Consider the following 20,269-nt stretch of genomic DNA (forward strand, 5'->3'; position numbering starts at 1 on the left):
TTTTTTTTTTTTTTTTTTTTTTTACTTTTCGTTGCTACATATACACAAAGCATGCCATAAACATTACCCAATTTAAGTACTTCGATGTGTGAGTGCGCGCGTGTTTTTTTAATTTTAATTCGAACATTTTGTTGGTTAACTTATCAAATTTCATAAGAAAAAATAAATTATTAACCGAATGGTGTTTTTTTTTGACAAGCATTCTTTCATTTCTCTTTCTCGCTCGATTCGCCCTTAAAACGTCACGTTTCCGCGACATGGTAACAGTAAAACATTGAAATCTACGCCAATATTAATCGAGTTGAGGTGAAGACGAGCTGATAAGCGAGTACAAAAAATTTATCAGCGACCTTCAAATGTATACAAGAAGGTGTGGTTAAATGACTCAAAAGTAACTTGCATTTTTCACACCGATTTACATTTCAAAGATGAAAAAAAATTCCAGTTGATACATTTTATATAGAATACATTCAATTTTCGCGAAAGACGAATTTAAAAAAAGAGTAAAATTCTGTATTTATTCGCTTATTACTTAGTACGCTATACTTTTAATGCGAATTCAATTTCTGCGAGACAACTTCTCATTCTCTTTTCTTCGAATTTAACCTCTAAAATTTCCAGAAAAATTCCGAAATAACAAATCGAACAAAATTCCGAAACTGAAGAAGGAAATGTTGCGAGATTGTGAGCTACTCGGGATTCTAGAATTCGATAAATCATTTTTTTTTTTCAGCCTCAATCTAGCGTTGAAATTCCATACGAAATGAGGTTCTCGGATTCTCAGGAAAAATACGAGTTGAACTTTTTATAAAATACATATACTTTGCACACACCTGATTCGGATCGATTTTTCAGTATTTATAAATTTTTGGCTAATTTTCATAATATCGGAGAGCATATTTAATAAACATTCCGATCAAATAATCACAACTCGAGTTGAAAATCAATAAACATAATAATGTTGATATTTCCAAACAGAAATTTCAATCGATGAGTTATCAGTAGGACTGAAAAATATTACTCATGCGGCGCTCCCCTTCCCCCAGGATAGAATAAAAAATTCAACGAGGGAAAGAAAATAATTTCAAGTTCATTTCACAGTTCGCCGATACGATGACTGGTCTTCACAGGTGGACAGTGGACACATGGCGATAAATATTTATCAGAAAGACGGCGGAAGAAGAGTCGTAACATAACAAAACATTCGTCGAATAACACCTCGTAAATTTTCTTTGACTTTCTTTTTGTCCATTTGGCGGAAAATTTCAACTCCAATATGTTAAACTACACGACAAATTTTTGTACAAAAATGCGATAAATTTTTTTGTCATCGGAAACGATTACAACAATGGGAATAATTTTCACATAATGAATCATCGACGATTAGCTATACGACTGTATGGTTTAAACGTTGCATCATTCAGGGGAGAAGGGGAAGGTACGAGAAGATGAACCGAGTACAGAAAATATGCCATCAAGTACGAAGATCTACTTACCAGTAGATAAAGAAGATGTAGATCCAGCTTCGACTAAAGATCCAGTGGAGAGTAGATGTTGCCTGGGCTCCCTCCGTTGCCAAATTTGCTCCAAGCCGAGATGAGTGGGCGCCGATGAAGAGAGACGCGAGGAAGGACTAGTTCTCACAGCACTGCTTCGGCTGACAGCCGTTTGCAAAAGACTAGGGCCAGGTACAGATTGGCCCAAATTTTTCGAAGATCCGGATCCGGGCGATAGCAGATGAGGATCGCGTTTCATTAGCAATTCGTGCAGCGAACTCGGTTTCTGCGGTGTGCTGCCGGAGTTGGACGGCGACAGCAATGTAGGCGAATTCAGTGACGGTGAATTCAGATTACTGTTGCTTTCCAACGACAAGTAGGTCTTGGTGTTGCTCGTAATAATATTCAGCGGACTAGACGGAAAGCTCGAGCTTTCGAGCGAATCTTTGTAAAAACTCGCGTTCTCGGCAAGAAATGGCGAATAGCTCGAGTCGAACGAGTTGGCTGGTGTGTTGGTGAGCGGATGGCCGGGACTGTGTCTTTGCAAATTTGGCACATTTATACAGAATTCGCTGGGTAACATTAAATCGTCGAAGTTCAAATCGTCCAGTATGTCTCGATTGGGATTTATTTCGGTTAACTGCGATAGACTGGTGTCTTGGATCAGATCCGATTTGTCCACTTGGAATATATCGTCGTCTTCCATTTTGGTGAACTCTACGTCGACGCCGTTGATTCTGGAAGACCACAGATCGTTGGTGTTTATATCTGTGTATTTTTCGTGATCCTGTATCATTAGTGGAGACGTATCGTGGAAATCTAAACTACAATCTCGGATCTGCGACAGGTCTAGATTTCGACGACTCGGAATCGGCATACAGCCAGAGATGGTTGGAAATGTATCATCGTTCGGCGATGGCTCTTGTTTTATGAACGAGTTATCTTTGAAGAAATCTTCCGAGAAAGTTGGATCGGTCATTGTGAATATTTTTCTCATAAAAACGTTATTTCATCGATTACTTGAATTTCATAACTCTGAAAAAACAAAAAAAAAAAATCAAAACGGGTTAAAACATCGATCGTGTGTTGCTTTATTCCTACAACGATTGTATATTACAAAAACACAATGTATTGTACAATGTACTCGAACAACAAAGCGTACCCAGAAGGTAAACAAAGTGTACTCGATAGTATATGCTGCGTTCCTATAGTCGTACTGATAAAACATGAAAATAAGCGCGAACCTAGTAAACAAATAAATAATGAAAACCTTATCGTCTCATTTTCGAGTACTATAGAAACCAAAATTCAATTCAACTCGGTTCTATCAACCAAATCGCGCGAATTAATAATTTAATTAATTTTAAGCCACTGAAAAGCGCTGCCATCGAAGACTTGACGTTTCGATTGGCAAAATATCGACATTTTCTCTATCTTTTAGCTGAAACATATCGTAAAATTTAGTAATAAAGCGAGAGTAAAGCTGGAAGTATCGTTATCGAGAAATAATTTCGATGATTGAAAACATAACCCTTTGTTTGTGGTTGCCAGTTTAGTGATACCAGAGAGTATCGAGAGATGTAACTATTTACATATTAAGCAGTATGACGAAAGAAAATATTTACGTAAATATCGCAACGAGGTACGACTCGACAGCATAACAGAGCTCAAAACTGAGCTACAAAATGGTACAATATAATGATAATTTTACTAGCTTTAGAATACTATGTGTACCTGATTTGATGACCATGACAATCAAAACAAAGATATCACTTTTAGGCCATGTTGGGCACGTGTTTTAACATAAATCAAAGTGTTCGCAAATGATAGAGGATATCATGCTTTTAAAACACGATCACTTTCGCGAAACTTGACCGTTTTAATTCGTAAAATATTAATTCGAAATCGAGAAAAAAACAATATCAGCACCAACAGTTATTGTTTACAAATAATAAAATCTACAAAGGTCACCAGAAAACGATCAATACTTCATAAAAACACACGACATAATGAAAAACATTGCTTCTTGAAAGCATTAATTTCAGAAGACCTTGAATTACGCCTAAAAAAACATGTAAACAAAAACAAAAGAAGGCACAGATCAAAATATACGGAATCGATAACTTTGATAATTTTCTTTGTTTGAAATCAGTGCAGCCGAATTGAAAAATCAAAAAAATTCTCAAAAAAGTGATGAAAAGAGAAAATTGAGATTTGTATTATTGGCAACATTGAAATTCAAAATGGAAACAAAAATAAAAAATTTTTCTTATCACTGAAAATAACGAGAAAAAATTTCGAATTTCGACTTGAAATTAAAATATTGGCGAATTGAAATTAGAGTCAAATCCGTATGCATTAATCGAGTAAGATTGTATTCATAATTTCACTCAATAATCGTATATGTTACTCGAATTATTCGATATTGTGCTTCTCGAAATTCAAACATCATTCTTATGCCTTTTTACAGCCACTGAATCGAAATATTTCATCTAGATGTGTCATTCCTGGCGGTTCGGTTACATCATCAATTTGTTAATGACATAATCGCCCAAGGAATGCTCTATTAATACGCCTTCGTCAACGAAATTCACGATGGGAGGTTAGTAATAAAGAGCACAATCCAAAGCACCTATTTTCGAATTTAATTTTTACAATTCGTACTGACCATATTTGTTTCACAGGTGTTAAGAAATCATCATTTTGGGAGTTCATCGGCGCTGAACTGACCAGAAACTATGTTCTGGAATATGACGAAGAACAGTATTCGGCTGTTCGCAAGAAAGTTTATCAGTTCATGAAGATCCCATGGGAAGTGGAGAAATTCATGTTTTATGGCTTCCTTCAAGTGAGCTCCACAGTCTCTAATAATCAACTCCAAGAATTTTGATCGTTTAAATAATGCTTTAAATGTTTTCATCATTTTACAGTGTGCTGATTCGTTTCTGTTTGTGTACACTTTTCTACCTTTAAGATTTGTATTAGCTGTGTACGGATTTTTCTCGAGATTATTTTTCGCAGCTTTCGGGTTGGAGATTCTCACACACGAATATTGATACTTTGTAACTTTGCGATCGATTATTAATGAATTATGTTCGATTGTGTTTAGATATCGGTCGAAAAAATACCTCAAACCAGCTGAAATATGTGATATACTGAAAATCACCATTCTTGTGATATGTAGCGTTGTGATGTCGTATATCGATACTTCTATCGTGTACCATTTGATTAAGAGTCAGTCAGTAATCAAGTTATATATTTTTTACAACTTATTAGAAGTGAGTATATTTAGTTTCAAGTACGAAAAAGTACAATATTTGTCGGATCTATTAATTCGAATATTTTTTTTCCAAAGGTCGGTGATAGACTTTTTTCAGCTTTTGGTCAAGATATTATCGACGCTTTATTTTGGACTGCTACAGAACCTCGCAACTCTAGAATCGGCTTCTTAAGAGCGATTTTTCATTTTATTTGCGCTATTATTTATGTCTGTATCCTTTTTCTTTTACTCTTTTGTTGTGAGATGAGATTTACTTTGGAATTTTGGTAATCTAGATTCGAAGAGATATTTTTCTTAATTTGGTTTACAGTTTTACACAGTTTGCTTGTACTTATACAAGCTACTATTCTTAATGTAGCTTTTAATTCTAGTAATCGAGCTTTACTAGTCATCATGATGTCGAATAATGTAAGATTTCATCATTTTTTTTGTTTCGAAAATCTCGAACATTACACTTTTGAACTTATTTTCCTTCTGTAGTTTGTAGAAATCAAGGGGAGCGTGTTCAAGAAATTCGATAAGAATAATTTATTCCAAGTATCATGCAGCGATGTAAGAGAACGATTCCATTTACTCGTTTTATTATCCATTGTTGTATTATTAACGATGAAAGAGTACGCTTGGGCAGAAGGTAACCGAATCAGTTTTTATTTCGTCTGAAAAGAGTTCTTGCCATTTCGTAATTTTAATTTGGTTTTTTATTCACAGATACTTTCTGGTTTATGATGATGGATTGCATGGTTGTGATCGTATGTGAAGTATGCGTGGATGGAATTAAGCACGCGTTCATTACGAAATTCAACGAACTGCCACTCGACGTTTATAAAGATTACGTCTACAGTTTAGCTTACGATATTGCTCAAACGCATCAAAAACACGTGAGTTTTGTCACTTCGTAAACATTGCTTCGCAATTTTTTGGATTATATTTGTTGAAATTTGTTTCAGGCTTTTACAGATCATTCTGATTTAGTTGCTCGACGAATGGGTTTCATTCCTTTACCTTTAGGGGTTGTAATTCTGCACGTGTTGCGTTTAGTCGTCACTACTCGAGGAATACCGGAGTACGTTTTGTTAGTTCTGGGTTATTTTTGCCTAGTTTCGGCGAGATTATTGAATAATATTCTGATTTTGGGAAAAGCCTGCAACTACATCGAGCAGCATCAGAAAGTGAGTGATCGAACGATTACTGTATTTATAATTCCGCTCAAAATGGTTCGCATGTCTCATCTCTCATTGGTGAAATTTTAGGAACGGGCTCCAAATACAGCTCAGGAGCATAACAGCATAATGAGACGAGCTTCCAGTACAGATTCAGCTACAACGCCAACTCATCCTAGTACACTTTCGCTGAAAAAACGTTCCATTTCTATCGAACTTTCCAACGCTTCTAATCTGCCGAGTAAAACTGATAACTGTCCTCAACTTCGTTCACCCGCCATATTCTCCAATAGCAACGTAAGCGGGAAATTTTCGACCAGCTTTACGCGATCTGTATTAATTTAGTATTTTCAAATTACATTTTTTTTTCTCTTTGCAGGTAAACATTAACGAAATTTCGCTCAACGAAGAAGTTCTCAAGTCGTCACCTATAGACGACAGCGTCGATTCGCAGAAATTAGAAAGTATCGGTGAAAATGATCTCGAATACGTTACTAGAAGCGAACCGAATATTCAGAGTGAAATCCATAATGATAATGTCGAGATGATGAGCGAAACATTGAGCACGTTGAGTCTATCCGATGATAATCTGGCGAAGAAAAGAGCCGAATCTGAACCGTCGGTCTATCATTCGGTTCCAAATTGAAAACGTGTCTATGTCTAAATTTTATCAAAATACTGATGTAAAATGTATTTTTCGAGAGCGGATAATCGATTCGAAGGTGATTTTCTAGTCTATCGTCTTAACGACATTGTTCATGTAGCCTAAAACGGCGAATAATCCAGCGTGAGTGTATTAAATGAGCTTATGATAAGTTTACGAATCCTGTTTCTATATGAGTTTTTTTTGTTGGTTTATTTATTTAACGAAGTACATATTAAAATTTTTGAAAGTGATTCGTCTTTTTTTTTTGTTGAAAATTTTGTTTTGACTTGAGTGTTTTTATGAATTATTATCAAATATTAAATCACCATTCGTATTATGTACATCGTTTTGATTTCTCTCAGCGATGAGCGATAGTTTAATTTTGAAACAGAATTGTCCCACGAAAATTTCAGTTCCTGCTTTATTAATTTATCCACTTACCGTTTTAATGACCACATCGCAATAAGTTTCTGAAGCTTTCTAATTCTTTATCCAAATAGTCCACAGGATGATCTCCTTGAATTAAACAATGAATTAGTGTTTTTGGAAGTAAACCGTGAAGTCTGTACAGTTATTAAAACATCTTCGAAAAATGAAGATTTTATCAAAATTTAACTAACGCCAAAAAATAACACATTTTCATCGCAAACGTGTATTATTTCAAACAAATGAACATTGCACATAATACAAAAACAATTACTTCGTATCAACAAATAAAATATAATACAAAATGCACATCGTATAAAAAATTCTTAAATATATTAATAATTACAGATAGGTATTCTAACTGTATCATTTCGACAACTTCATTACAGGGTAACATTACAAAAATAATTACTTCGTATAGTACATCGTTGATCGTATAATACATTCCTTAGATAGAATATGATATGTACATATTCTAGCCATATGTAGGTATAGTAGATAGATATGTATATACATTTTCGTACACCGTGTAACAAATTCACAGAATTTAACTATAACACAATGATATATTATAACCATATCATTTCGACGACTTTACGACGTTTTTCAGTTTTTTCTTCATATCGACGCCTCTTTCTTTTTTCTTCAATAATTTTTTTAATTCTCTGAAACGATGAAATTAAGAAACATTAGAATCGATCGAATAGATAATTATTCATACTAAAGTCAGAAAATGGTACGGTTGTTCGAACGCTCAGTTCCAATTCAATGGTTTTTCTACCGGATCAAGAACTACAAGTTCTCATTCAGTTCTCAATAAATAAATACTGAGCTCAAACAACCAATAAAAAAATTTATTTCAAACTAAAACTAGTCATATACTCACTTGAATATTTTCAGTTGCTCATCGGTACTTAATTTTTTCAAGAATTCCATTTCTTTTTCGTAACCTCGAACGGTACGAGTAGTAGCAGGAGTATCGAAATCTTCGACCGATTTGTTAAATAAATGACATTCCTTGTCTGCGACGAAAAACAATATTGTTAGTTACGTTCATAATAAATCATACGCAAATTGACAACAAAAATAATGCCAAATTATAACTAATAGGTTATATATCTTACCAGTATTCAAATGACCCCAATTATGGCACTTGATACACCGAACATTCCTGACTCGGATACCGAACGGCTGATCTCTGATTTCGGTATCTCCTTTACAATAACTGTAACAAAACGAAGACTGTTAGTAACACAGGAATTAATCCCTGATGAATAATGTTTGTGGAAAAGTCAACTTACTCTTCACGAGGAGCATTGAATTTTCTCTGCCATTCGAACTTCATCGTGCCTTCTTTTTCCTCGAGATCGTCTTTAGTTTCCTCCTTAACTAAACCTGGAGGAGCTTCGTACATGAAGTTGAGTGTGAGCTTTTCTTTACTATCTTTCCATAACAACGCTCTATAAAATAAACAAAGGTAGGTTAGTTAATGCAATCTTGACACCAGAATACAGAATTATTAATGCTTGAAGAAATATCGAAACGTACTTGTTGTTATATAAATCTTGTTCATTTTCGTATTGGTTTTTCAATTCTTCTTCCTTTATTTTTAGTGATTTGGTTTTCTGTTCGGCCATCCACACCTGAGGGAAAAATACATAGAAAATTCTAGTTATAGCGAGTTATATTCATTTTAAAATCTTATTATTATAAATTGGAACACTTGTACGAAAGCGTAAGTGTTTTTTTCACTTTTTATCATTTTATAGAAAATGATCGATGAGCAAATATACTTTTGATTCGTTCGAGTTTTCGAGCATTTCATCTAACAATAGATCACAATGGTTTAATAAGACGTTATCAATAGCCCACAATATACAGCGATCATCGAATAATTCAACGTTGAAAATACATATCAAAATGGTTCCCCTTTTTCATAAACTATGCATATGAAGTGGAACCCGAATCTACTTCGGTAATGAATAATGATTGAGTTCCACTTCACTTTTAGACATATACGCAGAAATTATTAAATACATCTATAATAATCTACATACAACAACGTGGAATAACAATATTATAACTATGGAAATTTTTCATGACGTGTATTTACTTACCCTCTTCAGATTATCTCGCGAAGCAGGATGGAAAAACTTTTTACACATGTAATTATTAAAACCTTTGCCCATTTTAAAGGATCTCTTATTACAACAATAAATAATTAATCAAAGAAAATTAACCGCAGAGAACTTCGCACGACAGATAGAAATGAAAGAAATAAGTGAAATGAGAAATGATATCAGTCACATGGAGTTTGTTGTTGTTTACGTTTTGAGACGAACATGACGTCATCATTGGGTTTTGCGCATGCGCACGTATCAATATTTGTGACATTTGTTTTTCCACGTGTTTTTTTTTATCACAATTTTATTCGCAATTCATTTTTCCTAATTTTTCCGGTGCTGCCGGTGCTGGAGATGAAATAAATTTTTATTAAAAATTCATACCTAGTTGAATAATCGTGCACATTTTTCGATTTCATGTATCTAACAATAAGCAACTTCTCGCCTGTTAACTTCTAACTGTTGTTTCAAAAATGAGTACAGTATCAGTCGTCCCATGGTTCTGCAAGTAATATTATTCCTCTTTATTGCAAATAAATTACGTTGTTTGAATAAAACCAATTCCATCACACTTTTCATCTCATTTTATTTCAGAGAAGAATGGGAATTCTGTCGAAATAATTTATTCGGTAGCGATGTAACAATGAAGAAGAAAGCTGTGGAGCATTTGTACATTTGGAAAACCAGGCACGTACATCGGGTTGAATTTTCTTTCAATTATTACAATTATCATCTAATATTATTTTAACCATCGATTCACAGATGTTCAAATTTGCCCATGGGTGTGGAATGTACGCTGGTTTTGATGGACACTAGATTACAAGACTTACAATCGGATGGAGATGAAACCCGGGTGCTGAATAGAATGAATTTGGAACTTCTGTATTCGATGGCAGTTACCAAGTAATTAGTCGTCATTACTTTTTAAATATTGTATTTTTCGTAGAAAAATTCGATTATATTGTAATTTTGAATTCAGGTTCGTAAATTTTGTAACCGATTCTTGCGTTGGAAATCGTTCAGCTACAACGTTGCAAGATGTAGCTAAAGAGTTGGGTATTCCTGCTTGGATTGTGGATCTGCGTCACAAAGCGGCTCATAATGCTTCCTGTCTTAGTTTAACTTCATTACGTGAAGCTACTGACTTCTGTTTGAAATGGTTATACGTAAGTAATAATGACAATGATGCTTGATGTGATCAAAGATTCAAAGAGATCGTAGAAACTCGAATCATCGTACATTATACAAACAATTTTTTTATTAGGACGAATATTGGGCCAATGGCGATTTCGAAGACATCTGTTGCCAAGACGAAAACAGCTTCGCCGATGTCGAAAATTGTCTAGACGTTCACATAATGCTCAAAAACCATTTACTCGACGATTGCGAACGTGTTTCCGAAATTCCCACCGAGCATAGGCAAAAAATCAATCGATTTCTGCGCAAGACATCCGTCACATCAGAATGCGATTACCTCGATGATTGGAGTTTGAACAACGTGTGTAAAATAACAGTCGAAAAGTTATCAAAGATTCTAAAAAAATATCCTCGTAAGGGCGAACTTCTAGTCGACAAACTGCTCGATGAAGATTACCTGTTGAGTCCGAATAACATCGACAGCACCGGTCAATTGGAAGACTCGTACGTTCACGTGTGGAATGATATCATATCTGTGTTATGTACTTCGAGCAAATGTTACTATTTTCTCCAATCCTTGGTGAAAGTATCTGTTGGCCCGATCGAACCAACGATCCGTAAAAAATGCGCTGCTGTACATTTGAACGAAATTTTTGTCAATATTCTCAAGCAAAATCGTTCTACAAAAGCCCAAAGTAAAGGTTACCAGAGTTCGCTCAAATTAAGACGTCCGCAGCTTCTCGAACAAGAGGCATCTGCGTTACTCAAATTAGTTTTACAGCGACCTAGTGATTTTATCGTGATTTATTTAAAAAAGTAAGTCGACTGTACGAGTATAACCGGTCAAAATTACTCTTCGCAATCTAACAACACATTTTCTTCTGTTTAGTTTACTCGAGATCCAAACACCTTCGGTAGATTCTTCAAAAATTGATAAACTTTTGCAATTGATGGATATTTACAACGGTTACTCGTCGCTCAATGTGGAAGATATTGAAAAGGACAAAAAGATTTTGATCAACTCGTTTATTCCTCAAGATGAAGAAATGTCGGAATGTGATATCGCCGAATTTACCAAAATAACAAATAAAGAAGATATTTCAGGTGAATACGAGTAGAAATAATTCTCTGGTAAAAAAATTTCGTGACGTTTGATTTTCAAGTGTGGATTATTAATAAAATTTGCGTTTTTCAGATTCTTTGAGTTGGAGTCAAACTCCCATCGGTATTTTACCTAGCCAACAAGATTTCAAACCTTGGCTCAAATTATACGGCATGTAAATAATTCTATTACGAAATTGATTGTAAAAACCACTATTTCTGTAATAAAAATAAGGTAAAAAGTTATATTTTGATTACACATACACCATAATACACAAACACAATGATCGTAACAATGAAACACAAAGAAAGGAAAAAATTCAGATAGACCAACAGTACAAAACTTGGCGTAGTATTTATATAAACATTATATAAAAATAAATAAAGAGAAAAAATGATAATCCAATGTACTACAAACGTTGTACGGTCGTAATATTTAGTAATCCCAACCCTATTAAATTCGTAAACGTGATCCATCAACACGTTAGCTCATATTTGATACCTTTAATCCGGTCATTCAACTTCTTCGATGCTTATTTTTAATCATCTCAACCATCTTACTGGAATCTAATCCATACATATCCAGACATTTTCGGTCCATTGCGCCGATTCTGCGAAATAAAAAGAATTAATGAAGGCCTATAATTATGACTTCGAATCATTTAAAAATATCGTACCTTCCGCCAGACATGTTGTGTAAAAAGTTCCAATACGACGAGCGTAGATTTTGAGGCTCGAATATCGCAGCTTGGAATAGAATCGCGGTGGATAAACAATGGAAAAAGATGCTTGCGTGAGGAACTTCTGGTACAACTTTGTTATCTCGTCCAACCAAGTACAAAATCTATGAAGAAAAATCATTCAAAGTACTCAACAAATGAAATGACACGATTAGGTATGAATTTTTCTCCAATACGAACCTGTAATGATTTCCACATAACGTAAAGAGCTATGGTATTGCTTCGGTAAAAACAGAACGTGAACCCAGCAACGAATGCTGCTGGTATCGCTATCGCCTGAGTATCTCTGCGCAACGATCGTCTCAACATACAGGAGATGAACTGGAAAACGATTAATTACAATTTAAACCATATTTCTAATTTTGAAAGTCCAACGTTTACGGTGGTAAATCATACTTACCCTATATAAAAACGAAAATCCTCCTAAGAATACTCCTAAGCTAAAAGTATCCGAACTTTTCAAAGCTCTAAGAAGTAACACAGGCCTTCGAGCTATTTTTCTCATTTGCATCAGGGTACGCAAGCTAAGCTGTAATCCATATCCGATAGCAAATACTTTCGTACCTCCCTAAAAAAAAATGAAAACAGATATATTACCCTAAAAACACATCTGAGATGATTCGTCGATTTTTTTTTTCATTTCAACGATTATATCACATTAGGCTTTAGGAAGCCTGAACGAAGATTAACCTACTTGTAGCCAATAATGAACACAGCCATGCGGATGAGAGCAATACTGACATTTGGTAACTGTTTTCAAGTAGTTTTTGAACTCCTTGATACAATGAAAGAATAACGTCAAAGCACTATATAAAGTACCATGTGAAGAGCGTTTTTGCTGAACGCCCCTCGATGTCGAAGGTACCGAAGCAGTTGGACGTTTCGGTTTATCAGATGGGAATTGTCGAGGCGCTGATTCGGTATCTGGTGAATCTGGAGTATAACCTAATTGTTCGTAGGGACCTACGATAAACCTAAAGTAACAAATGAATGATTTTAGAACACACACTTGATGCATTCTACGTTAAAAAGACGAATTTCGTAAGCGTTACCTTATCAACGAATAAATAGAATCGGCGGATTTATACTGACTACGGTAAAGATACAGAAGACATGAGATAGAAGACGTAAAAATCAGTACGTCAGCGAACGCTATCGGTTTGACGACCTTTCTCCAAACCAACATTTGGTATAACGTTTCAGATGCCTGTTAACAAACGAATTGAACGATTACACTACATCATTTGCATACAACGAGTAAAATCGATAGTCGTATTTGCATGAAAATTAATCCATCGAGTAACCTATTTAAATCCATATACTTACGATATTGGTAACGTATAAGCTGAGTAACGATCGTCGAGATGGTCTTTCTACGAGTATGGCGAACCAGCTCGATACAAACGTTGGTAAAAATGCAAACGTGAAAAAATTATAATATCCTAGAACGTGCCTGCAAATATTGAAAAAATACTCGAATATGATCTCGTTTCATTATTTCATTTCGATCTAGGTTTCATTTTTATACCTCATGAAACAAGCGCAGAGTGAGAATCCCACAGCGTGACATCCTATAAAAGCGGTCGATTGCAAAATTCCGTACAATGTGCGTTTGATGTCCTTTTTCGACGGTTTACGTCCTTTCATCAACAAGGCCAACTGAAAAAAAAAAAAGTTTTAAATGCAATTAGTTACTTTTGAAGACGTCGACCAATCGATCCAATTGCTACTCGTTTTAGCTGGTAGAGTATTTTCAATTCGAGCAGCAATTACATGTATAGATAATTCTAAATGTGACAGGTTCAAGGTGACGCTGAGCACAGGTTTCTCATCGTTGAATGAAAACAATGAGTAATTACATAAATTACATGCAAGATACACTAAGCTCAGATGGCAGAACGAACTGTAGTACATCTTTTCTTAATCTGTACCTTTCGCGGTACAAAGTCTCTACAAGTTTTATTATTTCAAACGACTGCTGCGAAACATCATTTTCAACTCAAAATGGTCGCAAACTTACGGCGTAAACGGTCACATATAAACGAAACGAAGACTGAAGAGCGTGTAATAATAATCCTGCGCTCGCTGTGTAACACGAAGGTGTCCATGGATGCACATATTCTTGACATGATGTAGGTACACGAGATAATAATTTACTACACAGGGCCATTCTGTTTTGATAATTTTAATCTGAAAATATACGAGAACGATTAGGCATGGTTACATTTCATGGTGAATGAAATCTTCAACGATCGAGTGAGTGTTGCTTCCATTTTATTCGATACTCGATAGTGATGATCGAATGAAACCGAAGGCTCTTTATTTTGATCATGAGTACGAGTACCCTACATTTATTCAGGTTATACCATATGTGATAAGGAAAGCAACCACTCAAAGTTGTTTCATCGAAGAAAACAGTAATCTAATTCTAAACTAGGCAAAGCTGAACAATGAAAACAATACCTGAATACAAATCCAGCATACTCGAAAATGAGTTCTTCACTTGTCTTCTGTCGCTCTTCTATCGCACATTTGAAAAAAAATTTCCAAAATTTAATGCGAACAATGTTTACGTGTAGTACGATGCAGAAACGTTCGATGAAACAGCGAAAGTTAACACCAACACAGCTACTTTACTGTTCTGCGCTCATTTTACACAGGTATTAACAGATTAAAATCTCACCTCCTTGCATTCGTTGATAGCAATACATAATAATAAAAAAATTGTATGATAATTTTGTGATTTGGTTCGTGATTCGTTTCGTGCTAAATAATTTCCTACTTTCTTTTCTCGAAATCAGTGCTATCATATATGAAAATTTATGGTGGTAACATTGTTTTCAAACGAAGACAGAGACAGAAAATAGAATGAAACTCGAAATATTTTCGAATTAATGAATGAAAATTACTCCGTGCGTAAAACAGATGATTATTCCATCAATTCAACTGTCAATTTGTGATAGCAGAACTTCACATATTATATTTTTTCAATATGTTACGATGTACCTAATATTGCTGACGTGTAAATTTCAACTTCAATACATCAAATTATTCGCTCATAATTTACAGCTCAACTCGTACAGTCAAACAGTTGGATTTTATAGCTTTAAATCTCGACCAATATCTACACATTCGGAATTTTCCACACACACACATCAGAGTATCGTTTAAATGAAACATGTACAGAAAATTAGTCACTCTTTTTCAAAAACAATTTATATTTTTCAAAATGGAATGACATTTCTGCGATTCATATTTACATTTTTGTTTGAATAAATAAATTAGAAAAAGAAAAAAGTCGAAAAATATATACACAAAATTAAATAACAAATCTTCAACAATTGTAGTATTAGAACATGACATAGAAAAACATATATTATAAATACAAATAATGAGCTATAAAATGCAAAATTTCATCGATCATTTGGTAATGCGTTGCACCTTTATGTAGAAAAAAAAAAGTAGATTCGGTATTGTAATAAATGCGAAAAAGCAACAAGTTTTCTTTTTTAACTGGTTTTAAAAATGTACACAGAGAAACGGTTTATACAACTCACGAAAAACTTATCGCGTAGACACGGAAAACGGAGAAAAAGTTGCTCAAATTTCACCAACCCATTCGTATACTTTGGATTATTTGAAACACGGCTGAAAACGAACGAAATGTCGATTAGTTATCATAATTTACGAATAATTAAATCAGCACAGAAATGTTCATATAGTACTTCAAAATGAACAATATTTTCACTGCTTACCAGATCCGCATACGACAAATACGAAAAGACCAAGTAACCAAGGAGGAACCGGATATTTACTTTCGCCATTTTTCTGTAAAAATACCATCGAAATTAGTGAAAAAAGCTGACACGTAGCATAGGGAACTAAGCAAGTGATGTCTGAAAACATCTTCCGCATTAAGAAATGTAAAATGAGATGAAATACTTACAGTAGATTTGGGTACATTTCCTCTCATCGTGATATTTTTGCTGGCTTTTTCATTTGCAATCCTCATTCGTTGTTTCGGTGCCATTTTAAATGAAAAGTACACTTAAAATTGTATACAGAACCCGAAATATGTGAGAAGCAAACGTTGGCAAAAGATCACACGACGGATAATAATTAAAAGACGACTGTTTTTCACTCACGTCGATATTATCTGCGGATTGAGAAATATGACAAGTTGGCTGATACAAACTACAACACAGCAACTTACTTCTGTCGAGATGTGTTGAATTCACGCTGATTTTGTTCTAGTTGACGATTTGTTGCCGAAAGCTCCGTTATCAAGATGTACGTATAAATGGGTGAATTTACTGTTCTCCACTCCAAGCTGCCTCAGCATTAGCATTCAGCAGTCCCCCTCCCATCAAAGTTCTTCCTAAAGTTCCAACTCAACAACACGCAATCGCGAAAAGTTTTGGGCTTTTGATTAGATTTGTTGATTTCACGTTGATTCTGATTCTGAACAATTCTGAAGTTTTGTGTCTGTTCATCTGTTGTTGTTTTGTCAGTCGACTGTCAAGGGCAATGGACCAACACTGAAGAAAAACTAAAAGCTTTCCATCTAAAGCGGTGATAATAGCGTAAAGACCGAATATTGTGATCCTCTGTTACAGTTTGTTGTAGTATGTGAAGTTTTCGTTATGTTGTTTTCTTCGTGGTACGGAGGATTCGTTCGCAAGTATAATACCCCCATATTATTCGTCGGATCTTTCGTATGCGGTTGTGCTATTGAACTTGTTATGATCAAATGGAGTGTCGGCGAAACTAATTTCTACGACACATTCAAGAAAAGAGAAATCAGAAAAGCGGCGCTCGCAGTTGTCGAAAAAGAACAGAAAAGTATTTTCTAAGATGCCTTTCGGTGTCACTTGGCCTCAATACTTGAAATTTTGGGCCGTGTCTATCACCGGTTGCGTGTGTGGCTCGCAGTTCGTTCACTCAATCTACAAACCTCTAGATAATATAGACAAATTGATCGAGGAGGAAGCAGAAAGAATACGCCAGTCGCACGCTTTGAATAAACCAACGTTCGATGAGAAGTTTTTAAAACTTGTACAACAAGATCAAGAGTACAAGAAGTCATTGCAACCTAAAATTCAAACGAATAGCGCCGAGTAGAATATGATTTAAGTTTGTATATAAACCAAAATAAACTTTTAAAAGAGAAAAATTAATTTATTACGAATATATACATCATGTCTTTCAGATTTTAACATTACGTGTACGAAATAATAATACAATATAAAATTAGAAAATGCGAACTGAATAAAAATTCGTTTCTGTATTTATTACGTACATCTTCACCAATTACTATTGCGGAAACCTCCACCTCCAGTTGACATAAATGGTTTTGTTCCTGTAATACAGATACGACGTTAGAGATCACGACGAAAAAACGATGCAAGTTCGCCCATCTGAGATGAAAATTTCAATAACCTTGGCCGCCTCCTCTTGTCGAATTTCCACTAAAACCAGATCCTCGCATTCGATCTCCGCCGCTACCGCCACCACCACCACCACCACCGGCGAAAGGAGCTCCTCTAGTACGTGGAATACTGGGTCGCAGACCTGGCCCAGATCGAGGAAAATCTCCCTTATAATCGGGAACAGAATCCAAGAACAGTTCGATGTAACGACTCTGAATGTGTTCTTTGTCCTATAAATTGCACGAAAATGTTTATTAAAATTCGAAGACACAAGAAGACAAACGCGATGTGGTTATAAAATACAGCGCAATAGCTTTCGCCTACTTTGCTCATTGCTTCGACAGCTTCTTCGTGGCTGGCGAATTCAACAACCGCTTCACCCGACGGTCTTTCAGTTTTATCGAATAATATTCTGATATCGACGGGCTCCAAAGGTCTGAAAAACTAAAACAGCCGATATAAGTTGATAATGTCACAATTCTAATACGTAAAATTCTTTATATTCGATCATTGCTCTTTATTACCATCGCAATATCATCTTCGATTGCTTTATAAGGAAGACCTCTCATATGAACGAAATGGCGAGGGCCGTCCATATACTCTTCGTCTTCATATCCGCCACCGCCGCCGCCACCGCCGCCTCCTCTTAAAGGTGGTTTAGCTCGACCTACTGGACCGGGACCGCCACGATTCCAGTATCCGTCACCGTAATCGTCCCATTCGGCATCTCCTTTGAAAAAAAAATCAATATTTAAATGCAACGTTCAGTCCTACTCTAAATATTGTATCACTCAATCAATATTACAAAAATATACCTCGAAATCTTGATAAACGATTCATAGATGGTGGACCACCGCCGTTGCCGCCGCCGCTGCCACCACCACCGCCGCCACCACCTCCTCCAAGACGATTTGGTCCTCCAAATCGTTCATTTCGGTCATATGGTGTCGATCTACCGAGACCACCCGATAATGAAGAACGCATCTTGGGTCCGGTTTGGGAATGTATTTCAGCTAAACTACTTCTAAATATTTCAATGTATCTGAAGTAAACAATAAAATACAAATGATTACTTAACACGTAAAAATAAGAGAAAAAAGTTCATTCGGCATGCAAAATTGTAGCGTTACACTAAACCAATATTTTCTTGGCATTTTTTTTTCTTAAAATTGATTCGCATATCACTAAAGAAAAAAAAGGGTTGAATCATTGCCGGTGAAATCAAATGAAAACGTAAACACTCGTGTAAATATGTAATGTTAATTTCAACATTCCAAAAAGTGAAAATGATAATCTACGATTACTGATTTGTAAAAATTTGACCAGGCCTAACAATGATTCAACGTCAGTAAGAATAATAAATACTTAGATAAATTTTAGCAGGGGGATACTGCGAAGATAATCCCGCTTCATCCCCCTCCCAACCTACCACCTTCCAACCGACAATAAAACCAGCCCCACCTGTGTCCTATCTTTTCCATGTGTTTCTTCAGAGCTTTTTCTACATTTTCTTTGTTTACAAATTGAACATAAGCCTCCCCCGTCGCACGCCCAGTGTAATCTGTAGCGAAGGTAATTCCATTCGGCACTATTGTCAGTCCTATTCCCAACCAACCAATCACATAAAAACCCATTAATGTTAAAAATTACTACACAACGATATACATAATTTACTAAAACACAACAACAAGAAATCCCATTAATTAACATACGAGTACAAAATGTTGAAACATAAGCTGAAAAGTGCAATCTTTTTACTGTCAAACTTTCAGGACATCGGATATGGATGTATGAAAATCACAAAATGAAAAATTAATACCTGAGAAGAAAGAAGCTACTTCCTCTTTGGTGCATCCATAAGGTAATCCACGCATACGAATGCATCCTTCGTCCATTACATTCTCCATGTTCATACCACAACGAGATACCACCCAATCCATCTCGGAACGACTGGTACGAAATACTAGAAAAGTGTCGGAATCGATTGTTAGAATGAGTTCATTACACACGATAAATTTAATCATTCGTAGGGCAATATTCACCTTCGATGTATCTATGACCCATGTGTTGTCTATCTTTTTTCAGCGCTTTAGCGGCATCGTCGGGAGTGTCCAACTCGATATACGCTTCACCACTAGGACGACCTAAAGGTGACATGGTCAGATGAATTCCATCTTTACCACCTTTCACGCTGCATTCACCTGTAAGTAAATAATGAAAATAAGCGAACCAATAGACAATCATGAATCATATTACTGTTTGCTTGAGGAAAGATGCGTTAACCTAGAAAGGAAAGAATATCTTCTACAGTGGCCGACCATGGTAGGCCTCTCATTTTTACAATACAATCGTCCAGGCCATCGTCGCCGCCTTCGGTTTTAATGTTACTTTCGCCGCCTTCGTTTCCATTATTTTCAGCACGAATGTTCGATTTATTATCGTTCTCGTTGTCGTTGGTTCCGTTCTCCATGTTTCACGATTCGAGTAAACAGCAGTTGGGATACGTTGGAAAACACGATATAAAGGTGAATAACCGAATACGTAATTAGTTACGATAGAAATTACACTTGTTTTAAATGTCTGATGAATTTAATTCACAAAAATTACTCACGACACACAAAATAAAACGCTAAACAAAGCGTCGATCTCCGGCTAAACTTTTGCATCTTGCCATTGTCAAGTATGTTGATCAACAAGGTTAGGTTTTCTCTTTTTGACTTTCTCATCGGAA

The 20,269-nt window shown here is 35.5% G+C and overlaps 8 protein-coding genes across 8 annotated transcripts in view; 3 read left to right on the plus strand and 5 right to left on the minus strand.

The window, feature by feature from the left end:
- REPTOR (repressed by TOR) overlaps positions 1-3,528 on the minus strand; it is a 29,813-nt gene extending 26,285 nt beyond the window's left edge. The window contains 2 exon segments of the mRNA XM_065365267.1: positions 1,497-2,531; positions 3,231-3,528. Of these exon segments, the coding sequence (XP_065221339.1) occupies positions 1,497-2,493 (997 nt within the window). The 5' untranslated portion in view covers positions 2,494-2,531; positions 3,231-3,528.
- A 175-nt stretch (positions 3,529-3,703) lies between these two features.
- Positions 3,704-6,833, plus strand: LOC135846274 (protein TAPT1 homolog). The gene is made up of 12 exons (XM_065365268.1): positions 3,704-3,862; positions 3,967-4,098; positions 4,181-4,344; positions 4,427-4,524; positions 4,606-4,774; positions 4,852-4,987; positions 5,087-5,184; positions 5,257-5,407; positions 5,485-5,654; positions 5,724-5,945; positions 6,027-6,233; positions 6,316-6,833. The coding sequence occupies exons 2-12, from the start codon at positions 4,092-4,094 to the stop codon at positions 6,580-6,582; spliced, it is 1,689 nt and encodes a 562-aa protein (XP_065221340.1). The 5' UTR covers positions 3,704-3,862; positions 3,967-4,091; the 3' UTR covers positions 6,583-6,833.
- A 453-nt stretch (positions 6,834-7,286) lies between these two features.
- On the minus strand, positions 7,287-9,303 carry LOC135846281 (corepressor interacting with RBPJ 1-like). The gene is made up of 6 exons (XM_065365276.1): positions 9,126-9,303; positions 8,557-8,651; positions 8,310-8,468; positions 8,133-8,233; positions 7,895-8,030; positions 7,287-7,673 (listed from the first exon to the last, which is right to left on the minus strand). The coding sequence occupies exons 1-6, from the start codon at positions 9,195-9,197 to the stop codon at positions 7,589-7,591; spliced, it is 648 nt and encodes a 215-aa protein (XP_065221348.1). The 5' UTR covers positions 9,198-9,303; the 3' UTR covers positions 7,287-7,588.
- Positions 9,304-9,432: 129 nt separating this feature from the next.
- Positions 9,433-11,615, plus strand: LOC135846278 (uncharacterized). The gene is made up of 7 exons (XM_065365271.1): positions 9,433-9,639; positions 9,726-9,818; positions 9,894-10,034; positions 10,111-10,297; positions 10,396-11,084; positions 11,158-11,372; positions 11,464-11,615. The coding sequence occupies exons 1-7, from the start codon at positions 9,605-9,607 to the stop codon at positions 11,547-11,549; spliced, it is 1,446 nt and encodes a 481-aa protein (XP_065221343.1). The 5' UTR covers positions 9,433-9,604; the 3' UTR covers positions 11,550-11,615.
- LOC135846279 (transmembrane protein 135-like) lies at positions 11,586-14,892 on the minus strand. The gene is made up of 10 exons (XM_065365274.1): positions 14,573-14,892; positions 14,130-14,299; positions 13,638-13,768; positions 13,436-13,562; positions 13,162-13,316; positions 12,804-13,083; positions 12,510-12,677; positions 12,290-12,430; positions 12,047-12,213; positions 11,586-11,980 (listed from the first exon to the last, which is right to left on the minus strand). The coding sequence occupies exons 2-10, from the start codon at positions 14,277-14,279 to the stop codon at positions 11,887-11,889; spliced, it is 1,413 nt and encodes a 470-aa protein (XP_065221346.1). The 5' UTR covers positions 14,280-14,299; positions 14,573-14,892; the 3' UTR covers positions 11,586-11,886.
- Positions 14,893-15,307: 415 nt separating this feature from the next.
- Positions 15,308-16,304, minus strand: LOC135846283 (stress-associated endoplasmic reticulum protein 2). Its single transcript, XM_065365278.1, has 3 exons — positions 16,056-16,304; positions 15,865-15,937; positions 15,308-15,757 (listed from the first exon to the last, which is right to left on the minus strand). The coding sequence occupies exons 1-3, from the start codon at positions 16,137-16,139 to the stop codon at positions 15,717-15,719; spliced, it is 198 nt and encodes a 65-aa protein (XP_065221350.1). The 5' UTR covers positions 16,140-16,304; the 3' UTR covers positions 15,308-15,716.
- A 516-nt stretch (positions 16,305-16,820) lies between these two features.
- Positions 16,821-17,282, plus strand: sloth2 (sloth 2). Its single transcript, XM_065365277.1, has one exon. The coding sequence runs from the start codon at positions 16,964-16,966 to the stop codon at positions 17,228-17,230; it is 267 nt and encodes an 88-aa protein (XP_065221349.1). The 5' UTR covers positions 16,821-16,963; the 3' UTR covers positions 17,231-17,282.
- Positions 17,267-20,221, minus strand: LOC135846277 (heterogeneous nuclear ribonucleoprotein F-like). Its single transcript, XM_065365270.1, has 9 exons — positions 19,822-20,221; positions 19,581-19,739; positions 19,358-19,501; positions 19,000-19,138; positions 18,354-18,580; positions 18,063-18,268; positions 17,863-17,982; positions 17,549-17,768; positions 17,267-17,468 (listed from the first exon to the last, which is right to left on the minus strand). Exons 1-9 carry the CDS (start codon positions 20,006-20,008, stop codon positions 17,413-17,415), a joined length of 1,458 nt encoding a protein of 485 aa, XP_065221342.1. The 5' UTR covers positions 20,009-20,221; the 3' UTR covers positions 17,267-17,412.
- Positions 20,222-20,269: the final 48 nt, after the last annotated feature.

This window comes from Planococcus citri, chromosome 5 (assembly GCF_950023065.1).
Source record: "Planococcus citri chromosome 5, ihPlaCitr1.1, whole genome shotgun sequence".
In the NCBI taxonomy this organism is placed as follows: Eukaryota; Metazoa; Arthropoda; class Insecta; order Hemiptera; family Pseudococcidae; genus Planococcus; species Planococcus citri.

What these genes read in the sequence shown, in the direction of transcription:
- LOC135846283 (XM_065365278.1), bottom strand. Translation starts at nt 16,139, where the DNA reads ATGGCACCGAAACAACGAATGAGGATTGCAAATGAAAAAGCCAGCAAA. An exon ending in GAAATGTACCCAAATCTACT is followed by an intron (nt 15,938 to 16,055) that starts GTAAGTATTTCA and finishes GTATTTTTACAG; the next exon opens with AAAAATGGCGAAAGTAAATA. An exon ending in ATTTGTCGTATGCGGATCTG is followed by an intron (nt 15,758 to 15,864) that starts GTAAGCAGTGAA and finishes GTTCGTTTTCAG; the next exon opens with CCGTGTTTCAAATAATCCAA.
- LOC135846279 (XM_065365274.1), bottom strand. Translation starts at nt 14,279, where the DNA reads ATGGCCCTGTGTAGTAAATTATTATCTCGTGTACCTACATCATGTCAA. An exon ending in CTCTGCGCTTGTTTCATGAG is followed by an intron (nt 13,563 to 13,637) that starts GTATAAAAATGA and finishes CAATATTTGCAG; the next exon opens with GCACGTTCTAGGATATTATA. An exon ending in TTATGTGGAAATCATTACAG is followed by an intron (nt 12,214 to 12,289) that starts GTTCGTATTGGA and finishes TTTTCTTCATAG; the next exon opens with ATTTTGTACTTGGTTGGACG.
- LOC135846274 (XM_065365268.1), top strand. An exon ending in TCATCATGATGTCGAATAAT is followed by an intron (nt 5,185 to 5,256) that starts GTAAGATTTCAT and finishes TTCCTTCTGTAG; the next exon opens with TTTGTAGAAATCAAGGGGAG. An exon ending in ACATCGAGCAGCATCAGAAA is followed by an intron (nt 5,946 to 6,026) that starts GTGAGTGATCGA and finishes GTGAAATTTTAG; the next exon opens with GAACGGGCTCCAAATACAGC.
- sloth2 (XM_065365277.1), top strand. Translation starts at nt 16,964, where the DNA reads ATGCCTTTCGGTGTCACTTGGCCTCAATACTTGAAATTTTGGGCCGTG.
- LOC135846281 (XM_065365276.1), bottom strand. Translation starts at nt 9,197, where the DNA reads ATGGGCAAAGGTTTTAATAATTACATGTGTAAAAAGTTTTTCCATCCT. An exon ending in CGCGAGATAATCTGAAGAGG is followed by an intron (nt 8,652 to 9,125) that starts GTAAGTAAATAC and finishes TTTTTCCCTCAG; the next exon opens with GTGTGGATGGCCGAACAGAA. An exon ending in GAGCAACTGAAAATATTCAA is followed by an intron (nt 7,674 to 7,894) that starts GTGAGTATATGA and finishes TCATCGTTTCAG; the next exon opens with AGAATTAAAAAAATTATTGA.
- LOC135846277 (XM_065365270.1), bottom strand. Translation starts at nt 20,008, where the DNA reads ATGGAGAACGGAACCAACGACAACGAGAACGATAATAAATCGAACATT. An exon ending in AGTAGCTTCTTTCTTCTCAG is followed by an intron (nt 19,139 to 19,357) that starts GTATTAATTTTT and finishes GGTTGGGAATAG; the next exon opens with GACTGACAATAGTGCCGAAT. An exon ending in GACAAGAGGAGGCGGCCAAG is followed by an intron (nt 17,469 to 17,548) that starts GTTATTGAAATT and finishes TCTGTATTACAG; the next exon opens with GAACAAAACCATTTATGTCA.
- LOC135846278 (XM_065365271.1), top strand. Translation starts at nt 9,605, where the DNA reads ATGAGTACAGTATCAGTCGTCCCATGGTTCTGCAA. An exon ending in GTCGTCCCATGGTTCTGCAA is followed by an intron (nt 9,640 to 9,725) that starts GTAATATTATTC and finishes ATTTTATTTCAG; the next exon opens with AGAAGAATGGGAATTCTGTC. An exon ending in ATCGTGATTTATTTAAAAAA is followed by an intron (nt 11,085 to 11,157) that starts GTAAGTCGACTG and finishes TCTTCTGTTTAG; the next exon opens with TTTACTCGAGATCCAAACAC.